Raw genomic sequence first — 25,570 nt, forward strand, 5'->3', positions numbered from 1 at the left:
CTGAGTGACAACCATAGTGACATTTTCAATTCTTTATTTTTCTCTATCCAAATCTCTCATCTCTTTATTAAAACATTCTATATAAAAGCCATTTACTCTCATAAGACACATCATTATCAAATACTTCACATTAAAACTTTTAAATGATTCTTGTAAGTGCTGGACACCGCTCCCAGCCGGGATCTCTTGCAGTGTCCTTTGATGAGGTAGACCTTATCTTCGCAACGTGTCCTATGTAAAACACCTTATCTTTGCAAAGTGTCCTATGTAAAACCAAGAGAGGGCACCTAAAGAGGTGCAACTATTTACAAATACAGTTCTGGAGCATTCAGCGTTCAAGATCTCTGCAGTTCAATGGAAAGGCTGCCAACAAAACAGGGCAACACTGGAAAAACATGATGCATAAACAAAAATAACTTTAAAGCACAATGGTGCAAATAACCTCCTGGGTAACGAGATTAATGGTTGTTGTTCCGTCCTGGGGTTCTGGAAGCTGCTGATTGTGAACTGCTACCAGATATGAGATACGCATGGGCAGTCCTCAGGTACTCTTCTTCCAGTGGGGTGAAACTTGTGGCTTTCTGTACTTTTGGCGCACCTTGGCACATGGGGGCAGTAGGTGGTTTCTGCCTGCAGGTCTGGATGAGATCCTCCGGGACTCGCCTGATGTTCATCGCGTACCAGCCTCTCAATCCTTCATGTCTGGTGAATGTCACGTGATCTCCCTGGCTCAGGTTCCTGGCAGGATGCCCCTTCCTCAAGTGTGGCTCTACATCTCTCCGATTAAAGAACAGATCGGAGATCCGGCTAGGGTCATGGATGAAGCCAAACCCCCTCTCATGGTTCACATTCAGAACGTGGCCCCAACCTGCTGCATTTTTGGGACCATAATGACCGGCACGGGTCCGCTCCTTCTGGTCCAAATCTGGGCCTAGTACTGCTAACTGGCGCTGCTCCCTCTCTCGGTGTTCAGCTGCCAGTTGCCAAATGGTAGCTTGACAACTAGCTCAGTTCTCATCATCCTCCCGTTCATCCCGGGACTGATCCAGGCTGGTTTGGTACTGCGGCACCACCTTCAGGGATTCCGGTGTTTCCCCCCGGGGACTGGTATCCCGGTCCCAGACCAGATCTAGCCCGACCTGGCCAGCCGCTGCGACCGCGGTACACCCCAGGGCCTTCCCAGGTGTCGGGGCATCAGACGTACCTGGAGCCTCCGGGTGGTGTGGTCTCTGTTCTGGTGCCGGTGAAAGCGGGCCGGTGGCAGCGGGCAGTGACTCCGGATCCGCGGGGGTCTCTGTAGGGACCTGCGCAGCCGTGTCAGGTCCGGACGGGAGCTTCTCTTCCTCCACTTCAGCTCCCGGGGCCTCATATAATTCTTCCCGTGGCGGCAGCAATTTCTGTTAGGGTCGGCGGAACGCACCAGATATAAATAATAGAGGGTGCGTTCGCCGCCCGGGGTCCACCGTGCGGTAGATGACAAGACCGCTGCTAGACAATGGCAGAAACGCTAGAGGTGCGGTACAGCGCTCGGGTTAACGTCACCTGAGAGCCTAGGATCGGCTCTGTTCAGACACAGAGATGCCTAAACACAAATTAGATAAAGACGCTGGCCCTGTTAACCTCACAGGATAACCAGCGGGTGTCGTCGCAGCCGCGAATGCCAACTGGTACTGCTGATTGCAGTGCGGCGGTAACTACTGCCGCTAAGCGGCGGTGCCGAGGATCCGGACACCGACGGACGCTAGTGCGCAGTGCAGGAGGAACAGTGGCGTGTAGCTTGCCACAATCTGGCGCTGACTAACCAACACTCTGTCACCATTCGTATTATCAGAGGGAAGGGGTTTCTTAATAAGTCAGTCACCAGTCCATGCATCCATCACCATACACACACAGCAAAATATGCTACACTAGCGCATGGCCGAGCCACCATGCAGGCTTTTTATAGCCATGCGCTTCTGGGACCTTCCAGTACCCTGGGAAGGACCAATCAGATCCGACACAGGACCTGAACATGTGACCCCCTGCTCTCCACTGAGAGGTCACCTTGCGGGCATGCCCAGTAGCACGGCATGAGGACTTAGCCTCTGGAGCGGTTCCCTGCAGAGCAGGTTGCGCTACCATTGCTGCACCAGAGGTGGCAGCAACATCCAGGTTGTCAGAGCAAGTCTGAGCAGCACCCAGAGCGGTCGGAGGAGAATGGGAGACCGCTGGATGTCTGGCTCTGGATTCCTGCTGTGCAGTGTCAGGAATCCGACGCCTAACATTACCCCCCTCCTAAGCCCCCCCTCTGCGCTTCACTGCGCTCAAAAGCCGCGATCAGGAGCGTGCGTGGATGTTTTCCACCGGCTCCCAGGTCTGAGCCTCGGGCCCATGACCCTTCCAATCCACTAAATAACATTTTTTTGCCACGGACAAACCTGCGCCCTACGATGGCATTAACCTCAAACTCGTCAGACGACAAGTCTGACGAACCGGCCGATGACTCAGAAAACCGGGCCATGTGGACTGGTTTGAGGAGGGACATGTGTCACACGTCCGAAATGGCTAAATGTGGAGGAAGAGCCAGACGGTAGACCACCGAGCTAATTCGCTAGAGAACCTTGAAAGGTCCTATGTATCGCGGCGCGAACTTGAGGGACTCGACCCTCAGTTTGATGTTTCGGGTAGAGAGCCACACCATGTCGCCAGGGGAGAAGCTTGGAGCGGGTCACCGATGCGTGTCGGCGGACGCCCTCATCCTTTCTTTAGAGGCACGGATAGCATCCTGAGTGCGATCCCAAATATCACGGGCCTCCACTGCCCAGTCTGCCACCCTGGAGTCAGCGGAGGACACTGGCATTGGGACAGGGACGCGTGGATGTTGGCCGTAGTTTAGGAGAAAGGGCGTCTGACCAGTGGAATCAGCCACTGCATTGTTTAGGGCAAATTCAGCCCATGGTAGCAAGGATGCCCAGTCATCCTGCCTGGCAGAGACAAAATGCCGTAGGTATGTGACCAAGGTTTGATTGGCTCTCTCGACCAAGCCATTCATCTCGGGATGATAAGCAGAGGTCAAATTTAGCTCGATGCTGAGTAAACTGCAGAACTCCCTCCAAAACCGAGACGCAAACTGGGGCCCTCAGTCACTCACAATTTTGTCCAGCATGCCATGTAAACGGAACACGTGCTTTATGAACAAAGTGGCAAGACCACGAGCGGAAGGCAACCATGCGAGTGGCACCAGATGCACCATTTTGGAAAAATGGTCGGTGACCACCCAGATGACTGTACTGCCACCAGACTTGGGAAGGCCAACCACGAAGTCCATGCCAACCATCTCCCAAGGTCAGTCCGCCACTGGCAGGGGATACAAGAGCCCCGCCGGCCTCTGTCTAGAGGACCTGTTCCGAGCACACGAGACGCATGCTTGCACGTATTCCTTGACGTCTCGAGCCATATGCAGCCACCAATATGACCTTGCCAAGAGTTCAGTGGTCTATTTATTGCCAAAGTGTCCACCCACCCTGGAGGCGTGTGCCCAGGCAAGGACCTCCGGCCATAGCTGAGGAGGCACCAAGGTCTTGCCTGGTGGCACTGACTCGAGAGCCACTGGAGCCACGGTTGTAAAACTCCGGCGGGAGAATTAAACACGGCTCAGCCTCTCCTTCTTCTGCTGAGACCACCGAGCATGAGAGAGCATCCGCACATATGTTTTTTTCCCCTGATAGGTAGTGCAGGGTGAAGCGGAAGCGAGAAAAGAAGAGCGACCACCTAGCCTGACGAGAGTTCAGGCGCTGAGCCGTCTGCAAGTAGACCAAATTCTTATGGTCAGTATATACCTGGAAGGGAAACCGAGCTCCCTCCAGGAGATGTCTCCACTCTGAAAAGGCCAACTTCATGGCTTGCAGCTCCCTGTCACCGATGGAGTAATTCTTCTCTGCCGGTGAGAAGGTCTTTGAGAAGAAGAAGCATGGATGCTTCCGACCTTGAGCATCCTTCTGGAAAAGGACTGCTCCTGCACTGACAGAAGAGGCATCTACCTCTAGAATGAATGGTTTATTCACATCGTAAAGATGTAAAATGGGAGTGCTAGAAAAATGAGATTTTATAGCCGAGAAGGACTTGGAGACCTGTTCAGACCAAGCGCTGGGATTAGCTCCCTTCTTGGTGAGAGCAACCAAGGGAGCCACCAATGTAGAAAAGTGTGGTATAAACTGGCGGTAGTAATTCATGAACCCCAAAAAGCGCTGCACTGCTTTGAGAGAATGGGGTGCCTGCCAGTCCATTACTGCTTGTAGCTTGGCAGGATCCATGGCCAGCCCCTGGGCGGAGATGATATAGCCCAGGAACAGCAAGGACTCCTGCTCAAACTGACACTTTTCCAGCTTGGCAAAGAGAGAGTTTGCCCGCAGACGGTCGAAGACCCTGCAGACGTCTCTCTGGTGGGTGGTCAAATCCGGCGAAAAGATGAGTATGTCATCCAGATAGACCACCACCGAGGTAGAAAACATGTGGCGGAAGACGTCGTTAACAAAATCCTGGAAGACAGCTGGCGCATTACAAAGGCCAAAGGGCATGACCAGATATTCGTAATGGCCATCCCTGGTATTAAAAGCTGTCTTCCATTCGTCTCCTTCGCGAATGCGGATCAGGTTGTATGCCTCTCGCAGATCCAACTTAGTAAAGATCCGGGCACCTCGCAACCTGTCAAACAACTCAGAGATCAATGGTAGAGGGTATTTGTTTTTAACCGTGATAGCATTGAGACCTCTCTAGTCAATGCAGGGACGTAAATCTCCGCTCTTCTTCTGAATGAAGAAGAACCCTGCACCAGCCGGCGACACCGACTTTCTGATAAAGCCTCTAGCCAGGTTCTCCCGGATGTATTGTGACATAGCTTCCGTCTCTGGGAGAGATAGTGGATACACACAGCCTCTGGGAGGTTCTGTGCCTGGCATGAGGTCTATCGGGCAGTCGTATGGACGGTGCGGCGGGAGTGTCTCTGCAGATTTTTTGGAGAAGACGTCCGCGTATTGGTGGTAGGGTTTAGGTAGCGCGGAGAGATCTGCAGGTACCTCAGTGGAGGCCACCTGAAGACTGCCCCTCAGACATCTCCCCTCACAGTCCTTGCTCCAGGCCAGTATCTTCCCTGTCGCCCACTCGATATGAGGAGAGTGGCAACGAAGCCAGGAATCCCAAGCAGCACCTGATTGATGCCATCTGGCAGGATTAGCAGGGACAGAGTCTCACGATGAGGAGGTGAGATAGTGAGCCCAAGTGGAGCTGCCTGGTGGATCACCTGAGAGGGTAACGGTGCTCCATTAACCACCCTGATGGTCAGAGGCTGAGGTAATAGTACCAGGGGAATGGCGTGTTTCTGGGCGAAGGTAGAAGACATAAAGTTCCCCTCGGCCCCGGAATCCACAGTAACCTCTGCCTCCCAGGTGGAAGACCCACTGTCTAAGATGCCCCGAAATACCGGTTTGGGTGAGAAGGGTATCATATTATACTGCCCACCACCTATGGCCACTGGACATGGACGTTTTTCCACCCGCGGAGGGCACGTGCTAGCTGGGTGACCAAACTGTCGGCACTGATAGCAACGTACCGAGCTTCGCAATGGCCGTGACTTTGAGCCAGTGCGAGACACCTCCATAGGTTCGGAGGGAGAAAGCTCCTGTGCGGGGTATGTTAGTGGCTCGGTGAACGAGGGAGCCAAGTTAACCCTACGTCTGGATTGTGCTCGTTCCAACCCGCGCTCCGTAAACCGGAGATCAATGCGGGTGGAGACGGCAATCAATTCCTCCAGGCTTACGGGAACCTTTCTAGTAGCTAGAGCGTCTTTTACGTACTGAGCCAACCCTCTCCAAACCACCGGGACTAAAGCTTTGTCCGACCACTCTAACTCGGAAGCAAATGTCCGGAACTGGACGGCAAAATGGCTGACCAAGAGTGACCCCTGTGTTAAGGATAATAACTGGAGAGAGGTGTCGTGCATGATCCGTGGTCCTAAAAAGACCTGCTTCAGGGCCGCGAGGAACTGAGCAGCACCCTGAACCACAGGATCATCACGTTCCCACAGAGGTGTAGCCCACTGTAATGCCCGGCCAGATAAAAGTGACAGTATGAATCCCACCTTAGCCCGCTCTGTAGGGAACCGTGCAGCCAGTAACTCAAGCTGAATAGAGCACTGTCTCACGAATCCCCTACAGGTGGCGCTGTCACCAAAAAACTTGTCGGGAAGCGGGAGGCGAGAAAGTGTTGGCGTGGGCAAAAGAGCGGGCACACGTAAGACAGCCTCGGGGACTGTCTGGGCAGCAGCTAGCGCGGTATTTGCAGCTGAGTTGGCGCTCTCAATAGCCGCCAACCTGCTTTCCAGCTGCCGAATATAGCGCTGCAACTGCTGCACGTCTGCATTTGCCAGCCAGACCCTGGCGCTAGTGTAATGTTAGGGTCGGCGAAACGCACCAGATATAAATAATAGAAGGTGCATTCGCCGCCCGGGGTCCACCGTGCGGTAGATGACAAGACCGCTGCTGGACAATGGCAGAAACGCTAGAGGTGCGGTACAGCGCTCGGGTTAACGTCACCCAAGAGGCTAGAATCGGCTCTGTTCAGACACAGAGATGCCTAAACACAAATTAGATAAAGACGCTGGCCCTGTTAACCTCGCAGACCAGTGGATGTTGTCGCAGCCGCGAATGCCAACTGGTACTGCTGATTGCAGAGTGGCGGTAACTACTGCCGCTAAGCGGCAGTGCCGAGGATCCGGACACCGACGGACACTAGTGCGCAGTGCAGGAGGAACAGTGGCGGGTAGCTTGCCACAATCTGGCGCTGACTAACCAACACTCTGTCACCATTCGTATTATCAGAGGGAAGGGGTTTCTTAATAAGTCAGTCACCAGTCCATGCATCCATCACCATACACACAGCAAAATATGCTACACTAGCGCATGGCCGAGCCGCCATGCGGGCTTTTTATAGCCATGCGCTTCCGGGACCTTCCAGTACCCTGGGAAGGACCAATCAGATCCGACACAGGACCTGAACATGTGACCCCTGCTCTCCACTGAGAGGTCACCTTGCGGGCATGCCCAGTAGCACGGCATGAGGACTTAGCCTCTGGAGCGGTTCCCTGCAGAGCAGGTTGCGCTACCATTGCTGCACCAGAGGTTGCAGCAACATCCAGGCTGTCAGAGCAAGTCTGAGCAGCACCCAGAGCGGTACGAGGAGAATGGGAGACCGCTGGATGTCTGGCTCTGGATTCCTACTGTGCAGTGTCAGGAATCCGACGCCTATCAATTTCGTCCTCCAGCTTCCGATGGTTCATCTCCGATACGGGGTTGGAGCCTTCAGCCATGGCGCCGGGGAAATCCGCTTCCGCAGGCCTCGTCCCGTCTCTCTCCAAAATGGCGTTCTGGCGTTCTTCTTCCCGCCTCAGCCCCTTTCCCGCCACTGGCCTCTGCCCCTCCTTCTTGGGGCGGCGTCTTCTTCCAGCGCCTCCATACCAAGCCAGTATACGAACCCCTCGGTGGGTGGGCAATGTCGCTGTCACATAGTAATTCAGGCAGAGGAGGCCCAAGACTTTTCGCGGTCTTTTCCTAGGACCTCCCATCTCATCACGCCCTTCTTCTCCACGCCAACGGCCATTTTTAATGTTCATTTCACAGTCGATTAAATTGGGTCTTCTGCACATTCTCAAAAGTTTTAAGTCCAAAGCACGCAGAACCCGATGGCATCGGGTCTCGCATTCCTGTTCGTGACGCCAAGTTTTGGGTCACCCTCCCAGGGCCGTGGGGTACTTGGTACCGGGCCGGTGTCAGCGGGTGGTGTGTCACAGCAGCGGTGACCCGGTCCGTGGCCCTGGGCACCCAAGTAATGGCGGGGAATGCTTATGGTGGAATGTAGTTAATGGAATAGTTCGTGACGCCACCTGTGGTGTTCGGCAAGTGATATGTTAGCCTGACGCTGCAGACAGATCCTCTGGGACAGATGGTGTGGTGCAGCAGTGATGTTATAGCCCTCCACAGGCAGGGCCGCTGTCCCAGGGCAGAATAGGTGAAGTGACACTTAGATGGTGTAGTGTCCGGCGCAGGGGATGCAGCAGTGCCAAGCAGGCGGACGCAGGAAGGAATGGAGGACACCAGGGCATGTAGTTCCAAAGCTTTACTCACAGTCTGTAGTGCCCGCTTCTGTGCCATGTCTTCTGGGTCAGGGACTCAGTCAACATCCAGGCAAGATAGGACGCTCCCTTCCAACACTCCCCCAACTTATGTGCCTTTTCTGAAATCTCCTCTATAGCGCCTTAAAGTGTGAAGATCTCCTAGTACTGAGTTACACTGGAGTTCCTCCTATCGGATGCTCCCAAGAACTCTACTTGTATGGCAGACAGCTGTAGCCTGCTTCAGGGACTCCTTACTCCTGAGTCCCGGCTCTCTATCCGTGTTGCTGTTGTGCTCCAAAATCTTAGATGGGAGTAGTGCATTTACAGCCCACTACTGCATTTACAGCCCACTACTTCACTGTTGTCTGCTGCAGAACCATTAGTGTCCATATAACCTCGGGGACTGGGCCCCGGCCTTGCGCTTAGAACTTCTAGGCAGGGTTCTCTCCTAACCCACGTCCTCTGTGTTCCCTTTTTTCCTACGTTCCGTACTTGTCTTTCTTTCTTATGGAAGCTCAGGTTTCAGTTCAATGTCTTTCTCCTTCTTTCCTTTCCCGTGCCAGCAGACCCGGGTCACTCAAGCCTGCTGCAGCACTCCTTCCTTCATCCCTCTTCCAGGGATCTCCACTCCTCTCCGAGTGGCTTCCTCACTCACTGACTTCCTGTCAGACTGACCTACTGACTGACTGACCTGTAATCCTAAACCTTCCCACTCTTTTATGTATCATCAACTACTCCCACCTCCCAGCACATTTAGTGTTCCGAGCAGGGAACCACCAAAGGTGCTCTGCCTCTCTCTAAGCAAGGAGCCGCAGTGTGGTTTTGCTGAACTACTCTATTGTGTGGGGTGCGAGTGTTGGAGCGTGGTCAGGAGTTCCCACCTTACCTGGATAGTGGGGCACTACACCTTAGGAGAAGGTGCAGTACCTCTGTGGCGACTGAGCCTTAGGGGTGCCACAACAGGCACTTTACAACTGGTTCAGGGCCCAACAAGAAGGGGGGCACTACTAGACCTAATATTAACCAGAGGAAACAAAAAACAAATATCCTAAAATAAAAAAGTAAAAAATAAATTGCAAAAATTGCATGAAGGTAGTAATAATAATAACGGTATTTAATAAACATAGCTTTGCTCAAAAGAATGTACAAGCCATCCCACCACGTCAAGGAAATCCTTGTGGGACAGTCCTAACTCTTGTATTTAAAACCTTTCCACTTGTCAAGTGCCGTAAATGTGAACAAGGACTGAGGGACTGAACCACCAGTAATAGCATAGGCCAGACAGGATGGATTTTCAAACTCAGAAACAGGGCGGTCACGCCCTTATATGCACAGAATGCACATTGAACTAAAAACAGCAGCCCCCAGCTGCCCAGAAAAGGCGCATCTATTAGATACGCCTATTCTGGAGTTTAGCCTGGTTCTTCCCACTTGCTCTGAGTGGTGGCAAGTGGGATAATAAGGGGTTGATGCCACCTTTCTCATCTCCCGAGATTTCAGTGCCGAGATCTCCATCTGCACATGCGCGGCGGCCATTTTCCAGGAAGAAATCCACCGGAAAGCAGGCATGAAGCGGCAGAGACCCCCCACGCTGAACGGGACAGAGCGCAGCGGTGCCGGCAACCACCGGGGGACAGAGTGCGGCCGTGGCGGTAAGAACCGGGGGACAGCGCCGTGGCAGCACTGGGGGACAGCGCCGCGGCAAGTACTGGACACCCTCCGCGGCAGCACAGAAAGGTATATCCTCTTTGTAAGACGCACCCTCATTTTCCCCTCAAATTGGGGGAAAAAAGTGCGTCTTACAAAGCGGAAAATACGGTATGTTTGGACAGAGACATCATTTTTCTTATTTTGGTTCTAGACATTGCCACAATGAATTTTAAACAAAACAATTCTGATGTAGTTGAAGATCAGACTTTCAGCTTTCATTTGAGGGTATCCACATTAAAATTGGATGAAGGGTTTAGGAGTTTCAGCTCCTTAACATGTGCCACCCTGTTTTTAAAGGGCCCAAAAGTAATTGGACTGATTAAATAATTGTAAATAAAATGTTCATTTCTATCTAGCTGGGTGACAGTTAGAAGGCGGGGTAGAGGGAAGAGCACCAGGGAGGCTAGTCCTTATCTGGCACACCCCAATAAGTTTGCTAAGTTGGCAGATGAGGGGAGTGTTAGTGCTGGAGTAGCACTGCTGCAGCAAGGCATGTCCTCTGAAAGATGGAGAAGTGTCTGCTCCAGTAAGGGGGGAAATAGGAGAGCAGGGCAGGCCAGATAGGTTCTGGTAGTGGGAGACTCAATTATTAGGGGAACAGATAGGGCAATCTGTCACAAAGACAGGGATCGTCGGTCGAACGGTGTGCTGCGTACCTGATGGTCGAGTACGACACATCGCTGATCGGGTTGACAGATTATTGGGAGGGGCTGATGAGGATCCAGCGATCATGGTGCACATTGGCACAAATGACAAAGTTAGAGGTAGGTGGAAGGTCCTTAAAGATGATTTCAGGGAATTAGGCTGTAAGCTTAAAGCCAGGACCTCCAAGGTGGTATTTTCGGAAATACTTCCTGTACCACGTGCCACGCCAGGGAGGCAATGGGAGATTATGGAGGTTAATAAGTGGCTCAGGAATTGGTGTAGGAAGGAAGGGTTTGGGTTCCTGCAGAACTGGGCTGACTTCTCAGTTGGCTACAGTTTCTACGCTAGGGACGGGCTGCACCTCAATGGGGAGGGTGCAGCTGTGCTGGGGGAGAAAATGGCTAGAAGGTTGGAGGAGTGTTTAACCCCTTTCTGCCATGTGACGTACTATCCCGTCCATGTGCCCTGGAACTTAATTCCCAGGGACGGGATAGTACGTCACAGCGTATTCCCTAATAAATTCATTTTTTGGAAATAAAAAAAAACAAACAATAAAAGTACACATATTTGGTATTGCCGCGTCCGTCACGACCCTTCCTATAAAACTGTCCCATTAGTTAACCCCTTTAGCGAACCTCTTAAAAAATAAAAATAAAAAACCAAGCAAAAAATAATGATTTATTATCATACTGCCAAACAAAAAGTGCAATAACGCGCGATCAAAAAGACGCATATAAATATCCATGGTACCGCTGAAAACATCATCTTGTCCCGCAAAAAACGAGGCATGATACTGCATCATCAGCAAAAAAATAAAAAAGTTATAGCTCGCAGAATAAAGCAATGCAAAAATAATTATTTTTTATATAAAATTGTTTTCATTGCATAAAAGCGCCAAGACATAAAAAAAGACCTAAATGAGGTATCGCTGTAACCGCACTGACTCGAAGAATAAAACCGCTTTATCAATTTTACCGCAGGCAGAATGGTGTAAACGCACCCCCCAAAAGAAATTCATGAATCGCTGGTTTTTGTTCATTCTGCGTCCCAAAAATCGGAATAAAAAGTGATCAAAAGATGTCACATGCCCAAAAATGATACCAATAAAAATGTCAACTCGTCCGGCAAAAAATAAGACCAGACATGACTCGGTGGGTCAAAATATGGAAAAATTATAGCTCTCAATATGTGATGATGCAAAAACTATTTTTACAATAAAAAGCGTCTCTTAGCATGCGACAGCTGCCAAACATAAAAACCCGCTATAAATAGTAAATCAAACCCCCCTTTATCACCCCCTTAGTTAGGGAAAAATAGTAACATTAAAAGAAAATGTATTTATTTCCATTTTCCCATTAGGGCTAGGGTAAGGGCTAGGGTTAGGGCTAGGGTTAGGGCAAGGGTTAGGGTGAGGGTTAGGGCTAGGGTTAGGGTTGGGGCTAGGGTTGGGGCTAGGGTTAGGGCTAGAGTTAGGGCTGAGATTAGGGTTAGGGGTGTGTTGGGGTTAGGGTTGGAGTTATAATTGGGGGGTTTCCACTGTTTGGGCACATCAGGGGCTCTCCAAATGCAACATGGCGTCTGATCTGAATTCCAGCCAATTCTGCGTTGAAAAAGTCAAATGGTGCTCCTTCCCTTCCAAGCTCTGCCATGCACCCAAACAGTGTTTTACCCCCACATATAGGGTATCAGCCTACTCAGGACAAATTGCAAAACAACTGTTGGGGTCCAATTTCTCCTATTACCTTTAGGAAAATAAAAAATTGGGGGCAAAAATATCATTTTTGTGGAAAAAAATGATTTTTTTATTTTCACGCTCAGGCGTTATAAACTTCTGTGAAGCACTTGGGGGTTCAAAGTGCTCACCACACATCTAAATAAGTTCCATGGGGGGTCTAGTTTCCAAAATGGGGTCACTTGTGGGGAGTTTCAATAGTTTAGGTACATCAGGGGCTCTCCAAATGCACATGACACCCGCAGACCATTCCATCTTCCCTTCCGAGCCCCGACATGTGCCCATACAGTAGTTTTCTTCCACATATAAGGTGTCAGCGTACTCAGGACAAATTGGACAACAACTTTTGGGGTCCATTTTCTCCTGATACCCTTGGGAAAATAAAAAAATTGGGGACTAAATGATCATGTTTGTGGAAAAAATTATAAATTTCTGTGAAGCCCTTGGGGGTTCAAAGTGCTCACCACACATCTAGATAAGTTCCTTAGGGGGTCAAGTTTCCAAAATGGTGTCATTTGTGTGGGGTTTCCACTGTTTAGGTACATTAGAGGCTCTCCAAAGGCAACATGACACCCGCAGAGCATTCCATCAAAGTCTGCATTCCAAAACATCACTACTTCCCTTTCGAGCCCCGACGTGTGCCCATACAGTAGTTTTCTCCCAGATATGGGGTATCAGCGTACTCAGGACAAATTGGACAACAACTTTTGGGGTCCAATTTCTCCTGTTACCCTTGGGAAAATAAAAAAATGGGGACTAAAAATCATGTTTGTTGAAAAAATATGATTTTTTTTATTTTCACGCCCGGTCGTTATAAACTTCTGTGAAGCACTGGGGGGTTCAAAGTGCTCACCACACATCTAGATAAGTTCCTTGGGGGGTCTAGTTTCCAAAATGGTGTCATTTGTGGGGGGTTTTCACTGTTTTGGAACATCAGGGGCTTTCCAAACGCGACATGGTGTCCGATCTCAATTCCAGCCAAAAACGTCAAATGGCGCTGCTTCCCTTCTGAGCTCTGCCATGTGCCCAAATAGTGGTTTACCCCCACATGTGGGGTATCAGCGTACTCAGGACAAATTGCACAATAACCTTTAGGGTCCTGTTACCCTTGGGAAAATAAAAATTGGGGGTGAAAAGATTATTTTTGTGGAAAAAATATGATTTTTTAATTGTACGGCTGTACGTTATAAACTTCTGTGAAGCCCTTGTGGGTTCAAAGTTCTCACCACATATCTAGATAAGTTCCTTGGGGGGGTCTAGTTTCCAGAATGGGGTCACTTGTGGGGGATTTCCACTGTTTAGGTACATCAGTGGCTCTCCAAATGTGACATGTCGTCCGATCAGAATTCCAGCCAATTTTGCATTGAAAAAGTCAAACGGCGCTCCTTCCCTTCTGAGCACTGCCATGCACCGAAACAGTGGTTCCCCCCACATATAAGGTATCAGTGTACTCAGGGCAAACTGCACAATAACAATAGTCCAATTTCTCCTGTTACCCTTGGTAAAATAAAAAAAATTGAACCTGAATTATTTGTTTTGTGAAAAAAAGTTAAATGTTCATTTTTTTTTAAATATTCAAAAATTCCTGTGACACACCTAAAGGGTTAATAAACTTCTTGAATGTGGTTTTGAGCACCTTAAGGGGTGCATTTTTTAGAATCGTGTCACTTTTCGGTATATTCTATCATATAGACCCCTCAAAGTGGCTTCAAATGTGATGTGGTCCGTAAAAATAAAATGGTGTTGCAAAAATGAGAAATTGCTGGTCAAATATTAACCCTTCTAACTTCCTAACAAAAAAAAATTTTGTTTTTTTGTGTGCCATAAAAATTCAAACATGGGAAATTGCAAAATTTTAAAAATTTTCGCCAAATTTCCTTTTTTTCACAAGTAAACGCAAGTTATTTGAATGAGATTTTACCACTAACATGAAGCACAATATGTCACAAGAAAACAATGTCAGAATCACCGGGATCCATGGAAGCGTTTCAGAGTTATTACTTCATAAAGGGACAGTGGTCAGAATTGTAAAAATTGGCCTGGTCATGAACGTGCAAACCACCCTTGGGGGTTAAGGGGTTAAACTTGGGATGGGGGGAGGGTATTCCTTTAATAGGAGGGGAAGACAGTGCAGATAGAGACCTGGGCACAAATAATGAAATTGTAGGTGGGGTGGCATGGGGTTGGGGTTAGAGCAGTTAATTTAAGAAAGAATAGAGGTACAGAGAGATACATAAAGTGCATGTATACTAATGCCAGAAGCCTCGCCAACAAGATGGAGGAATTGGAGTTAATGTTGTTGGATCATGACATGGTGGGGATATCCGAGACATGGCTGGACGAGAGACATGACTGGGCGGTTAATTTACAGGGCAATAGTCTTTTCAGAAATGACTGAACAAATAAGCGAGGGGGAGGCGTGTGTTTATATATAAAATCATCCTTAAAACCCATCCTTCGTGATAATGTATATGAATCTAATTAAAATGTAGAGTCCTTGTGGGTAGAGATAAGGGGGTGGGGGGAAAATAATAAATTACTGATAGGGGTTTGTTATAAGTCTCCAAAAATAATGGAAGCAACAGAGAATATCCTCATAAAGCAAATAGATGAAGCAGCGACTCAAGGAGAAGTCATTATTATGGGGGACTTCAACTACCCTGAAATACATTGGGGAACCGAAACCTGCAGCTCCAGCAAAGGTAATAGGTTTTTGACAACTATGAGAGACAATTACCTTTCACAACTGGTTCAGGACCTAACAAGAGGGGGGCACTGCTAGACCTAATATTAACCAACAGGCCTGACCGCATATCAACTGTAAGGCTTGAGGGTCACTTGGGTAACAGTGATCACAAATTAATAAGTTTTCATATATCCTTTAATAAGATGTGTAGTAGAGGGGTTGCAAGGACACTAAACTTCAGGAAGGCAAATTTCCAGCGGATGAGAGATGATCTTGGTGCAATTAACTGGGACGATATCCTGAGACATAAAAATGCACAAAGAAAATGAGAGACGTTTATTAGCATCCTGAATAGGACCTGTGCACAATATATACCGTATGGGAATAAACATGCGAGAAATAGGAGGAAACCACTATGGCTAAATAGAGCTGTAAGGGGTGCAATAAGAGATAAAAATAAAGCATATAGAGAATTAAAGCAAGTAGGTAGTGATGGGGCATTAAATAGAGAAAATTAAATAAATTCTGTAAAAAGCAAATCAAGACAGCAAAGATTGAGACAGAGAGACTCATTGCCAGAGAAAGTAAAAATAATCCCAAAATATTCTTTAACTACATAAATAGTAAGAAGCTAAAAAATGATAGTGTTGGCCCCCTTAAAAATAGTCTGGGTGAAATGGTGGATGAGGATGAGGAAAAAGCCAATATGCTAAATGACATTTTTTCAACAGTATTTACACAGGAAAATACCATGACAGATAACATGATCAGGGATGAAAATTCTCCATTAAATGTCACCTGCTTAACCCAGCAGGAAGTACAGCGGCGTCTAAAAATCACTAAAATTGACAAATCCCCGGGCCCGGATGGGATACACCCCTGAGTACTGTAGGAATTAAGCACAGTCATAGATAGACCATTATTTTTAATCTTTAAAGATTCCATAATAACAGGGTCTGTAGCACAGGACTGGCGTATAGCAAATGTGGTGCCAATATTCAAAAAGGTGACGAAAACTGAACTTGGAAATTATAGGCCAGTAAGTTTAACCTCAACTGTGGGTAAATCCTGGAGGGTTTTCTAAGAGATACTATACTGGAGTATCTGAAGAAGACTAACCTCATGACAGAATATCAACATGGGTTTACAAGGGACAGTTCCTGTCAGACTAATATGATAAGCTTTTATGAAGAGGGACGTTCAGGACTGGACCAAGGGAATGCAGTGGACGTGGTGTACATGGACTTTTCAAAAGCTTTTGATACGGTGCCACACAAAAGGTTGATACATAAAATGAGAACAATGAGGATAGGGGAAAATATGTGTAAGTGGGTTAAGAGGTGGCTCAGGGATAGGAAACAAAGGGTGGTTATTAATGGAGCACACTCGGACTGGGTCACGGTTAGCAGTGGGGTACCACAGGGGTCAGTTTTAGGCCCGCTTCTTTTTAACATATTTATTAATGACCTTGTAGGGGGCATAGAGAGTAGAATTTCAATATTTGCTGATGACACGATCCACGCTGGATTGAAATGCGAAGCTGTTTCTAGTTCCCCCCAGCGCATCCTTTTGCTGGAGACGAGAAAGCCAATATGCTGTTATTTTAAATTTTCTTTAATAAAGCAAGTTTTTTAGTAGCTGGAATGATCCCTTTTTTTTTCTTCAATCAATGCTTCGCTGAAGTCCAGACGAGGTTCCGTGCTCCGGCTGTTTGGTTGGTGAGCTTGCTAGGGCTTTCAGACCATATCTTTATATGTGTGGTGTTTATTCATCCCTTTATTTATTGTAGGATTAGTAATGGATAGGTGTCTTATTGACACCTCTAAATTACTAATCTGGGCTTAATGTCACCTTAGAATAGAAAGGTGGCATTAACCCCTTATTATCCCACTTGCCACCGCTACAGGGCAAGTGGGAAGAATTAAGCAAAGCTTTAGAATAGGCGCTTCTATGTTTTTCGGTTGTGGGGAGCCTAGCTCAATGGCCCCTTATCAGCTTGAGAATATCAGCCCTCAGATGTCAGCTTTAGTCAGGTTGGTTGTCAAAAATAGGGGGGACCCCACGCCGTTTTTTAAAAATTATTTATTTAAATAATTTTAAAAAAAAGTGTGGGACCCCTCTATTCTTCACAACCAACCTTGATGAAGCTGACAGCTGAGGGTTGCAGCCCCCTGCTGTAAGTTTCATCTGGTTGGTTCATAAAATTAGGGTGACCCCACATCAGGTTTTCATTCATTCTCTCCTGCTGGCAGAGCAGGAGAGAAGAATTACAGCCACGGTCAGCACCAGCTGCCAGGAATAGCCCTTACAGTAGCTGCTTCTTCCTGGCAGCCGTCCGTGAGCATGGAGGACAGTGTGAACTGTTCTCCATGTGCACATGTGCAGCACGTGTTGCGAGCCGCATGTGCGTGTTAAAACGGATATGTCAGCGTATTTTGCACATGGACACACAGTTCATGAAAACATGCTAACATGTGCATAGACCCATTCATTTGAATGGGTCTATGTGTGTCAGTGTCTCCGGTACGTGAGAAAACTGTCAATACACGTACCGGAGCAACTGACGTGTGAAAGAGGCCTGACAGGAAGTCTCTCAGCTCTGGTAACCCGGATGTCATCATGGCGACATTGGTTTATCATGGGAGCGATTGGGAGCCAGCGTCATGCCGCGGGGTCTCCGATCCAAAGGCAGAGGGGCTGTCAGCCCCGCTGCCGGCACTGGAACGCTGCGATTTTGTTTGATCGCAGTGTCCCGGGGGTTAAAGTGCTGGGAGCGGTCCGTAACCATTCCTGGGACTTTGTGCCAGGTGTCCGCTGTGAGAATCAGCGGACACACCCGGCCACGATTGGCCGCACTCCTACCGTGACGTACTATCCCATCCATGGACATTAAGTCCCAGTGCACATGGACGGGATAGTACGTGAGATGTCACAGAGGGGTTAATGCAATGCTGTGGAGACAAATGAAAACATAATTCTGGCTTTTTAATTTTTTTTTCTTGTTACGCCATTTACGGATCAGTTCTTTTTGTATGTTGATACATCTGGCAATTCTGAAAGAGTAATACCAAAAATGTGCACTTTTTATTTTTTTTAAATTGTTTTATTTTGAATGGGGCAAATGGGGAGTGATTTAAACTTTTATAGTTTTTTATCTTTTTGTATTGTTACAAACATCTTTTTTTACTCTTTACTAGCTTCAATAGTCTCCATGGGAGACTAGAAACTGCGATCTCCCCATAACTTGTGCTTTAATATTTTGCATTTTAAAATGTTAATTAATACATGCTTTTCTGCAGGCACAGTTTGGACACAGCAAATTCTAAGCCTAATATTTAATGAAGGCCATCGAAGCAGAACAGAACAGATCATAAACATTGATCGAGTTCCATGGCTTGAGTACAACATTAGGAATGTTGACTTCAACAGCCGTCCATCTCCTCGTCTCTTCTCGACTCATCTGCCTTATTATCTAATGCCTAAAGATCTGAGGTTCAGGATGGGAAAAGTAAATCACATAAGTATTATTTTACAATATTTGTCGTATTTAATATTTTATAGATGATTTTACAATATTGGTGTTTTGAGAAGCTTTGGGGCAAAAAAACAACATTAGAATTATCCCCTAGAATTTTTTTAATTTTAGTCACATTTGCCTATCTGCAAACAGACAGGGCATGACTGCTGAGAGCAATTATTTTTCCTAGGGCAGCTTATTCTCATATAAATAAGGAGAAAATACAAAGAAGGGTATTGAGATTGGGTTTTGCTGATCAGAGTCTTAGGCCGGGGTCACACTGGCGAGGAATACGGCCAAGTGAGAGGCGCTAAAAGCACGCATTACACACAGACCAATGATTCTCTATGGGTTTGCTCCCAACAGCCGTATATTTCTCGGGTGTATTCTATGGACCGTGCCAATCGCAGCATGCTGCGATTGTCAGCGTACTACGCCCGTAATACGCCAATGCAAGTCTATGGGTGTGCAAAAAATATGGATGACACACGGACCACACGTGTGATCTGCGAGAAATACGCAGGTCTTTTGGCTGCTGCCAGGAAATGGCCCAATCCATCATCAGGAAGCTGATACATGCAAATGAGCTCAAAAAGCGCTCCAGACATCCAGGAAGTACGCCTCCACGGAGTACAGCAGCTTCATGGCGTCCACTTATATTAATGTGCTAATTGTCCTGGTGAGGGAGCGGCCCAAAATATGGGACCAATGTGATGCCCATTATGCCAACGGGCAAGAAAGGAGGCGTCATGGAGGAGCATATGTAGGCAGATGTTCCATGACTTTGGTGATCGGCCACGTGAGGAGCAGCAGAAAATGAGTAAGTACATCCCAAAAAATGAGTTAAATTACCGCACACCAAAAAATGAATATAGAATCAGCAGCCTCCTTCCTGTGCTTCTACTTTTTTCCTCATGAGGCCGTTAGATTTAGATTTAACACGTGGTTTGACACTGCCATAATTTTGGTCAGGCCACAAGCTCCTCATCCTCCTAGACAAACAAGTTATTACGTGTAGTTACTTGATACATCAACTAATGTGACCCTGTGTATCTGGCCTGTATGCCCCAATTAGATATGCCACCATGGGTAGAAAGCACACCACAGAAGGCCCCATGCCTAGACTACTGGTAGCAAATGTGACCTATCAAATATGTGTATTTCACAATATTTCCTGTCACATTGCAGTGGAAGATGTGATGAGACGCTGGCGAAGCATCCGGGACCAATACCGCTGGGAACGTCAGCAGCGGTCCAGGAGTGGGGATGCGGGCTATGTGAAGAGAAAGTACATCTACTATGACCGCCTCTCCTTCCTCGCCCCAATTCTGGATCTCAGACCGTAAGTAGATACCTCACACCACATTACACAGATACTTTACAGGGCCAAAAATATTTAGTGATTTTTGGCTCTGTTCGATTTCATAACAGAACTCAGTCCAACCTGACGGACAGAGGAGCTGGCTCCGAAACTGACCCCATCATCGACCCTGTGTCTGCAGGGGAAGAGGTGGCTGGCCCATCTTCGCCCCCTACTAGGAGCATGGCAGAAGATTCCAGTCAGGAAGTGCCATTGCCTGCGCCCCAAAGCCCACCACCAGGACCATCTGGTGCTGCTGCAGCATCAGAAAGAGCAGAGGAGCAGGGCAACATCAGCAGCAGCCCAACTGGCCATATCCGGGGGTCCACACAGCCTGCTGCCACATCCTGGCGAGGAAGAAGCCGAAGGCGGCAAATACCTGCCACTGATACCCGCACTAATGTGGACACTGTGGTCCTAAATTATTTAGCCAGAGTAAATAGTGATGATGGGGAGGAGGCATACTCTCGCAGCCTGGCCAATTATCTCCGTGCCCTTTCCCGTGAGGTCAGGCTCCGTATTAGAGGATGTTTTCAGATCCTGCTTGATGCGTGCACATACCCCAATACCCCCTACGAATTATTTGAATATATTGAGAGGTGGCAGCTTTCACAAAGAAATCTCATGCGCCTTAGGCACCCCCCACAAATGCATGCTCAAGCAGGATCTGAGGATCCTCAAATACGTGGGCCTACACCTCACCCCCTTCCTCCCACTACCCAACCTTCAATACAGCAGCCACAAATGTCTGCCTCTAGCCAACCACACCATATGGCCACTTGTTCCCAACCAGTGTTGGAGGCTGGTCCCAACCTGGTTGGGGACAATATGGCTATCTTGGTGGGTATTATATTCACTAAAGGGTTGAAACAAAAGCGCAATAGGGTCTTATCCGGGTAAAATGTACAAATACTGAAAGTATTATACTCACCTTCTCAAAGAGAAAGTAAAGCCTGCATAGTAAGTCAGCCTGCTGCACGTCCAACGGTCCACAGCGGAACCGCACCACAGTTCAATAAGGAATAAATTCTTGGACTTTAAGTGCGCTGCCAGACAGATTCAATAACCACACAAGGTTAAAAAAGTTAACCCTTTAATCCCTACGCGTTTCGAAGCATAACGCTTCTTCTTCAGGGGTTGATACATGACTACAGAGAGCTGTCATCGCATTTATACATACAAGATTCAAATTTGGCGCCCTCAAAGACACGAGGTGCGCCGCAAAGGTCAAAGATCAAAGTAATTCAAGCGTCAAGAGTTCATAAAGGTTAAACATTCCCTAATTAAAAAATCTGCAAAATATAATAAAGATTTATTTTTGAATTAGGGAATGTTTAACCTTTATGAACTCTTGACGCTTGAATTACTTTGATCTTTGACCTTTGCGGCGCACCTCGTGTCTTTGAGGGCGCCAAATTTGAATCTTGTATGTATAAATGCGATGACAGCTCTCTGTAGTCATGTATCAACCCCTGAAGAAGAAGCGTTATGCTTCGAAACGCGTAGGGATTAAAGGGTTAACTTTTTTAACCTTGTGTGGTTATTGAATCTGTCTGGCAGCGCACTTAAAGTCCAAGAATTTATTCCTTATTGAACTATCTTGGTGGGTATGACACACGTGCCTACCACAGCCAACAAGATGCCCCTCCTCATTATTACTCTGGCCAGTACCCCCAACATTCACAGGAGGCAGGACACTACCAACATCATGGGCAATAGTATGGCCCCACACAGGGTGATGTTGTCCACAGTAGTAAGCAGCAAACACAGGCTGCTGTTCCGCCTTCTCCTTCACCAACGTAGGAGAATTTATAATTGTGTGTCCACAATCAGTCTGATGCAAGGAGATGTCCACTGCTTTTCCCTGGTGCTCAAAATAGCAAGCCAAAGGAAAAAAACAGGTGGTCTCCATCACCAAACTTTGTGACAAAAGTGACAACTCACATTTTTGCAGAATGTTTGCCAATCATAATAAACATCCACCATGACAGGGCTACCTTACGCCTTTCAGACAGATATTACATGTCTGTACAAAAGAGAATATTGAACCATGCTATACTGTAAAGTCAAAGGATGAAAGTACACTACTCACTTGCTAATGCCTAGAAAAGACGTGCTGGCCTTTGTGAAGTAGTCACTTTTTTGCAAGCTAACTATAGTCACAAATCAAGGCGACCAGCCTTAAGAACATCACGCTTTCTCTATGTCTTAACAAGTGAGTATTGTATTTTTATCCTTTGACTTTACAGTATAGCGTGGTTCAATATTCTCTTTTGTACAGACATGTAATATCTGTCTGAAAGGCATAAGGTAGCCTTGCCTGTCATGGTGGATTATTAATATGATTGGCAAACAATCTGAAGAAATGTGAGTGTTATCTTTTAGCAAGAATTTTGGTGCTGGAGACCACCTCTTTTTTTCCTTTGGATTGTAAAATTCGAATGTAGCAATGTTGTTATTGCATAATGTAAATTTGTGTTGTGTTTGAAAATGTTACTTTTCAAAAAAGTTTGCTTATGCCAAAAGGGCAATTTGGCCCATTGCCAAAGTTTTAAGATGACAAGAATATGTTTGCCTTAAAAAAACAAAAAAAAAAAAAGGCAAAAGTAAAAATTTGTCAACTACACTTTACGTATCTGTGTGATTTTTCAAAAACAGTGTCAGCATAATAACATACGCTTACCAATGCCATGAAACAGTCATAGAATCAGAAGGGGTATAAATATATATATTTAGACACACATCAAACCAAAAATTAGAACATAGACACAGCATGCTCTTGCCAAGAAGTTGCCCCCTCAGGTGATATAAAGTAATTAGTGTAAATATCACGCACTTTGAGGCCAGAGAGCGGTCTACGTTGAGGGTTGATAGGTGGTCTCACCCTACGCACATTGTCCGGCCTACGCACAACACCAGCAGAGGAGGAACAATCATGTATCCTGGTGAAGTTATGAAGAACCACACAGGCTTTAACAACTTCATTTACATTTTGTTCACTCAACTGAATGGCAGACTGGAGTACCCGCCATTTGGCACAAAGAATTCCAAAGGAACACTCCAACAGTCGCCTAGCACGTGATAGGCGCAAGTTAAAAATTCTGCGCCTGTGGTCAAGGTTGCGCCGGGGATATGACCTCATGACATTGCGCGTTAACTGAAATGCCTCATCTGCCACATGGACATAAGGGACTGATTCTTCAGTGGAGCATGGTAGCTGGCGTGGTGGTGGTATATCCAACTGGTTGGTGCGTAGCCGCCGAGCCATTATGGAAGTATTGAAGACTCGAGAGTCTCCCGTCCTTCCATAGGCCCCAATGTCAACAATTATAAACTTGTATTGAGGGTCTGCCAGAGCCAACAATACAACAGAAAAGTATTGTTTATAATTGAAGAATGTGGAGCCAGAGTTTGGCGGCTTACGCACCAAGATATGTTTGCCATCAAGGGCCCCAATACAATTCGGAAACTGGCATTCCTCCTCAAAGTCCCTTGATATCCTCAACCAGTCTTCCATCCTGGGCTCGGGTATGACGACTAGATGGAGTCTTGTCCAGATTTCTATTCATGTTGACCTGACTATGCCCGAAATGGTAGATCTTCCAATGAGAAACTCATGGTGGAGGGCGGCATAAGACAGGCCAGTGGACAGCAAGCTGAAGAACAACAGAAATGGATAATTTTAGAGTGCAGAAATGCCAAAAAAATCAGTTACATACCGACTAAACTTGGTAGGAATTGAGATAGACTAACACACACATATTTGGTTGCACAATGACTAAGTGATATTGAGTACATATTTGACCTAACATTCTGGTCTGTAAGTTTAAACATATGTGGACGAAGATGAGGGCTTTAAACTTAGTCCAAGTAGCAAAAAATACATACTTTGGCCCACACATTATGAAGTTAGAGAATGTGGTTTTGTAGTACATACCGTATTGTGAGTAGAAGTCGCTCCTCTGCAGATATAGCTTTGCGCATCCTTGTGTCCTGAAAGGTTATCCCAGGGCGCACTGTCTTCAAGAGTTGATCAAATGTCGCAATGCTCATGCGACAGTATTGGTAAAATTTGACTGGATGCTCCCGCAGAGAAGAATAGAGGCGGTGAAAATGACCTCTTGTGAGTCGTTGCCTCAAAAGTGGATTGACCTACATGCGTCTCCTACTCCACGGATCCACTATCACTGGGTATGGTTGGCCAAAGCGGCATGACAAAAGCCAGTTGAAGAGAACCTGCTCAGTTGTGGTGAAACTGAGACCCTCTGCCATGTTGCACAAAGAACACCAACACACCTCATGAAAGCAAGGTCACAAATGGACAGAATTGAGGCAGCCACCTGTTCTTGAGTGTATAAATAGGGTGCAGGCTAATGATTTAAATTGTTAGCAGGCCTCAAAACCGTTAAATGTCCATTTTACAAGGCTGCGAGAAAATCTCAGCATACGGATTGCATACGGATGCCATACGGATTACATACGGATGCTTACATGCACGAAATACGCGACCGCACCTTGCTTACGGATGACATACGGAGCACTATTTAGGGGACATTCATCCGTATTACGCCAGTAAACTACGGACCATATTTTGCGTCGGTTAGTGTGACCCCAGCCTTAGGCAGAACAACAGACACAATAACCACAGGATAACTTTGTATGGTAGTTTTTCCCGCTGACAGTATAACAGACTATTCCATGTGTCAAAATGCGAGTTTGTATGTGTAGATATGCATGTGCAATTTTTTCCATAAAGTGTAATGAGTAGTTATGTGTTTGTAAATGTATGTGTCCAGGAGCTTGTTGTGCATGTCCTGTATGTAGTGTGTGTATCATGGATGTAGCAACTGGGGTTATGTTGTCCTGATGTGCATATATGTGAGAGTATATGCGCACTAAAGTGTTCATTGAGTATATAGATATTGTGACAGAGTCACGGGCACTGTATATGAGGGAAGATATGTGTCACGAATATTGCTTTCTTCCGCGATCTTAAACCCATAAGTTTCTCTCCATCATGCTATGTGGTGAAGGGGTTAACCAGCCATCACAAGGGTTTGGGTTTTGTGAGTAGGTGTAAGATATGGGCGGGACGCCTACTCACCATATCATATCTCCACCTCCAGGGTGTGGCTGAGAAGTTAAATGTGCAGCCACTGTTTTTCTTTCTGGGTTGTGTGTTTCCAGAGGAAATTCTCCAGATGTGTCTTCAGGAGGAGCTAAAATAATATTGCAGAAACTGGGGCGCAAAACAAGCGCAATAGGGTCTTAACTGGTAACAAGGTGAGTTAAAAACAGGGGTGTTTAACTAACCTGATAGAGTTGCACATTAGCAGCATGTTATTCACATGAATCAGCTACAGCAGAACATGGGTCAGCAGACCAAAGTAAATTACGGTAGTTGATAAAAGGTGAAGTGTCTGAATCTGCGCTGATGAAGAATCCAGGAAACTGGCGGCTTCTTTAAAAGCTTTATTCACAACAGGTTTTAAAAGGCAATGCATTTAGAAGTCGCACAGGACTTCTTCCTCAGGACAAAACCCAGTGTGTAAAATAACAGATCAAGGCAATTTTATAAGCAGTAATTTTGAAGAAAAAAATGCCAAAGCGAGCACATGTCATGTCAAAGTGAAATCATGTGATAACAGAAAAATTGGAAATAACAACTATATACTGTATATAAGGTGCAAATCTAATCATGAAATGTTTAAAATAAACCAATGAAATTGTTAGCAGCGGATTAATCAGCGTAACATCCAGAGTCAGCAACACAG

At 46.8% G+C, this 25,570-nt stretch overlaps 1 protein-coding gene across 2 annotated transcripts in view; it reads left to right on the plus strand.

The window, feature by feature from the left end:
- Window positions 1–25,570, plus strand: part of LOC141089503 (amine sulfotransferase-like) — a 110,317-nt gene that overhangs the window by 16,263 nt on the left and 68,484 nt on the right. Inside the window, exons 1-3 of one of the 2 annotated variants that reach the window (XM_073575957.1) lie at window positions 18,291–18,427; window positions 19,625–19,778; window positions 19,868–21,040. In XM_073575957.1, the coding sequence (XP_073432058.1) occupies window position 18,427; window positions 19,625–19,778; window positions 19,868–20,696 (984 nt within the window). In that variant the 5' untranslated portion in view covers window positions 18,291–18,426 and the 3' untranslated portion in view covers window positions 20,697–21,040. Of the gene's footprint in view, window positions 1–18,218; window positions 18,428–19,624; window positions 19,779–19,867; window positions 21,041–25,570 lie in introns of those variants that run through there. The other variant, XM_073575958.1, reaches the window with a different exon arrangement.

The sequence above is a fragment of the Dendrobates tinctorius genome, unplaced genomic scaffold (assembly GCF_039654945.1).
Source record: "Dendrobates tinctorius isolate UK_male_01 unplaced genomic scaffold, ASM3965494v1 ptg000046l, whole genome shotgun sequence".
Lineage (NCBI taxonomy): Eukaryota > Metazoa > Chordata > Amphibia > Anura > Dendrobatidae > Dendrobates > Dendrobates tinctorius.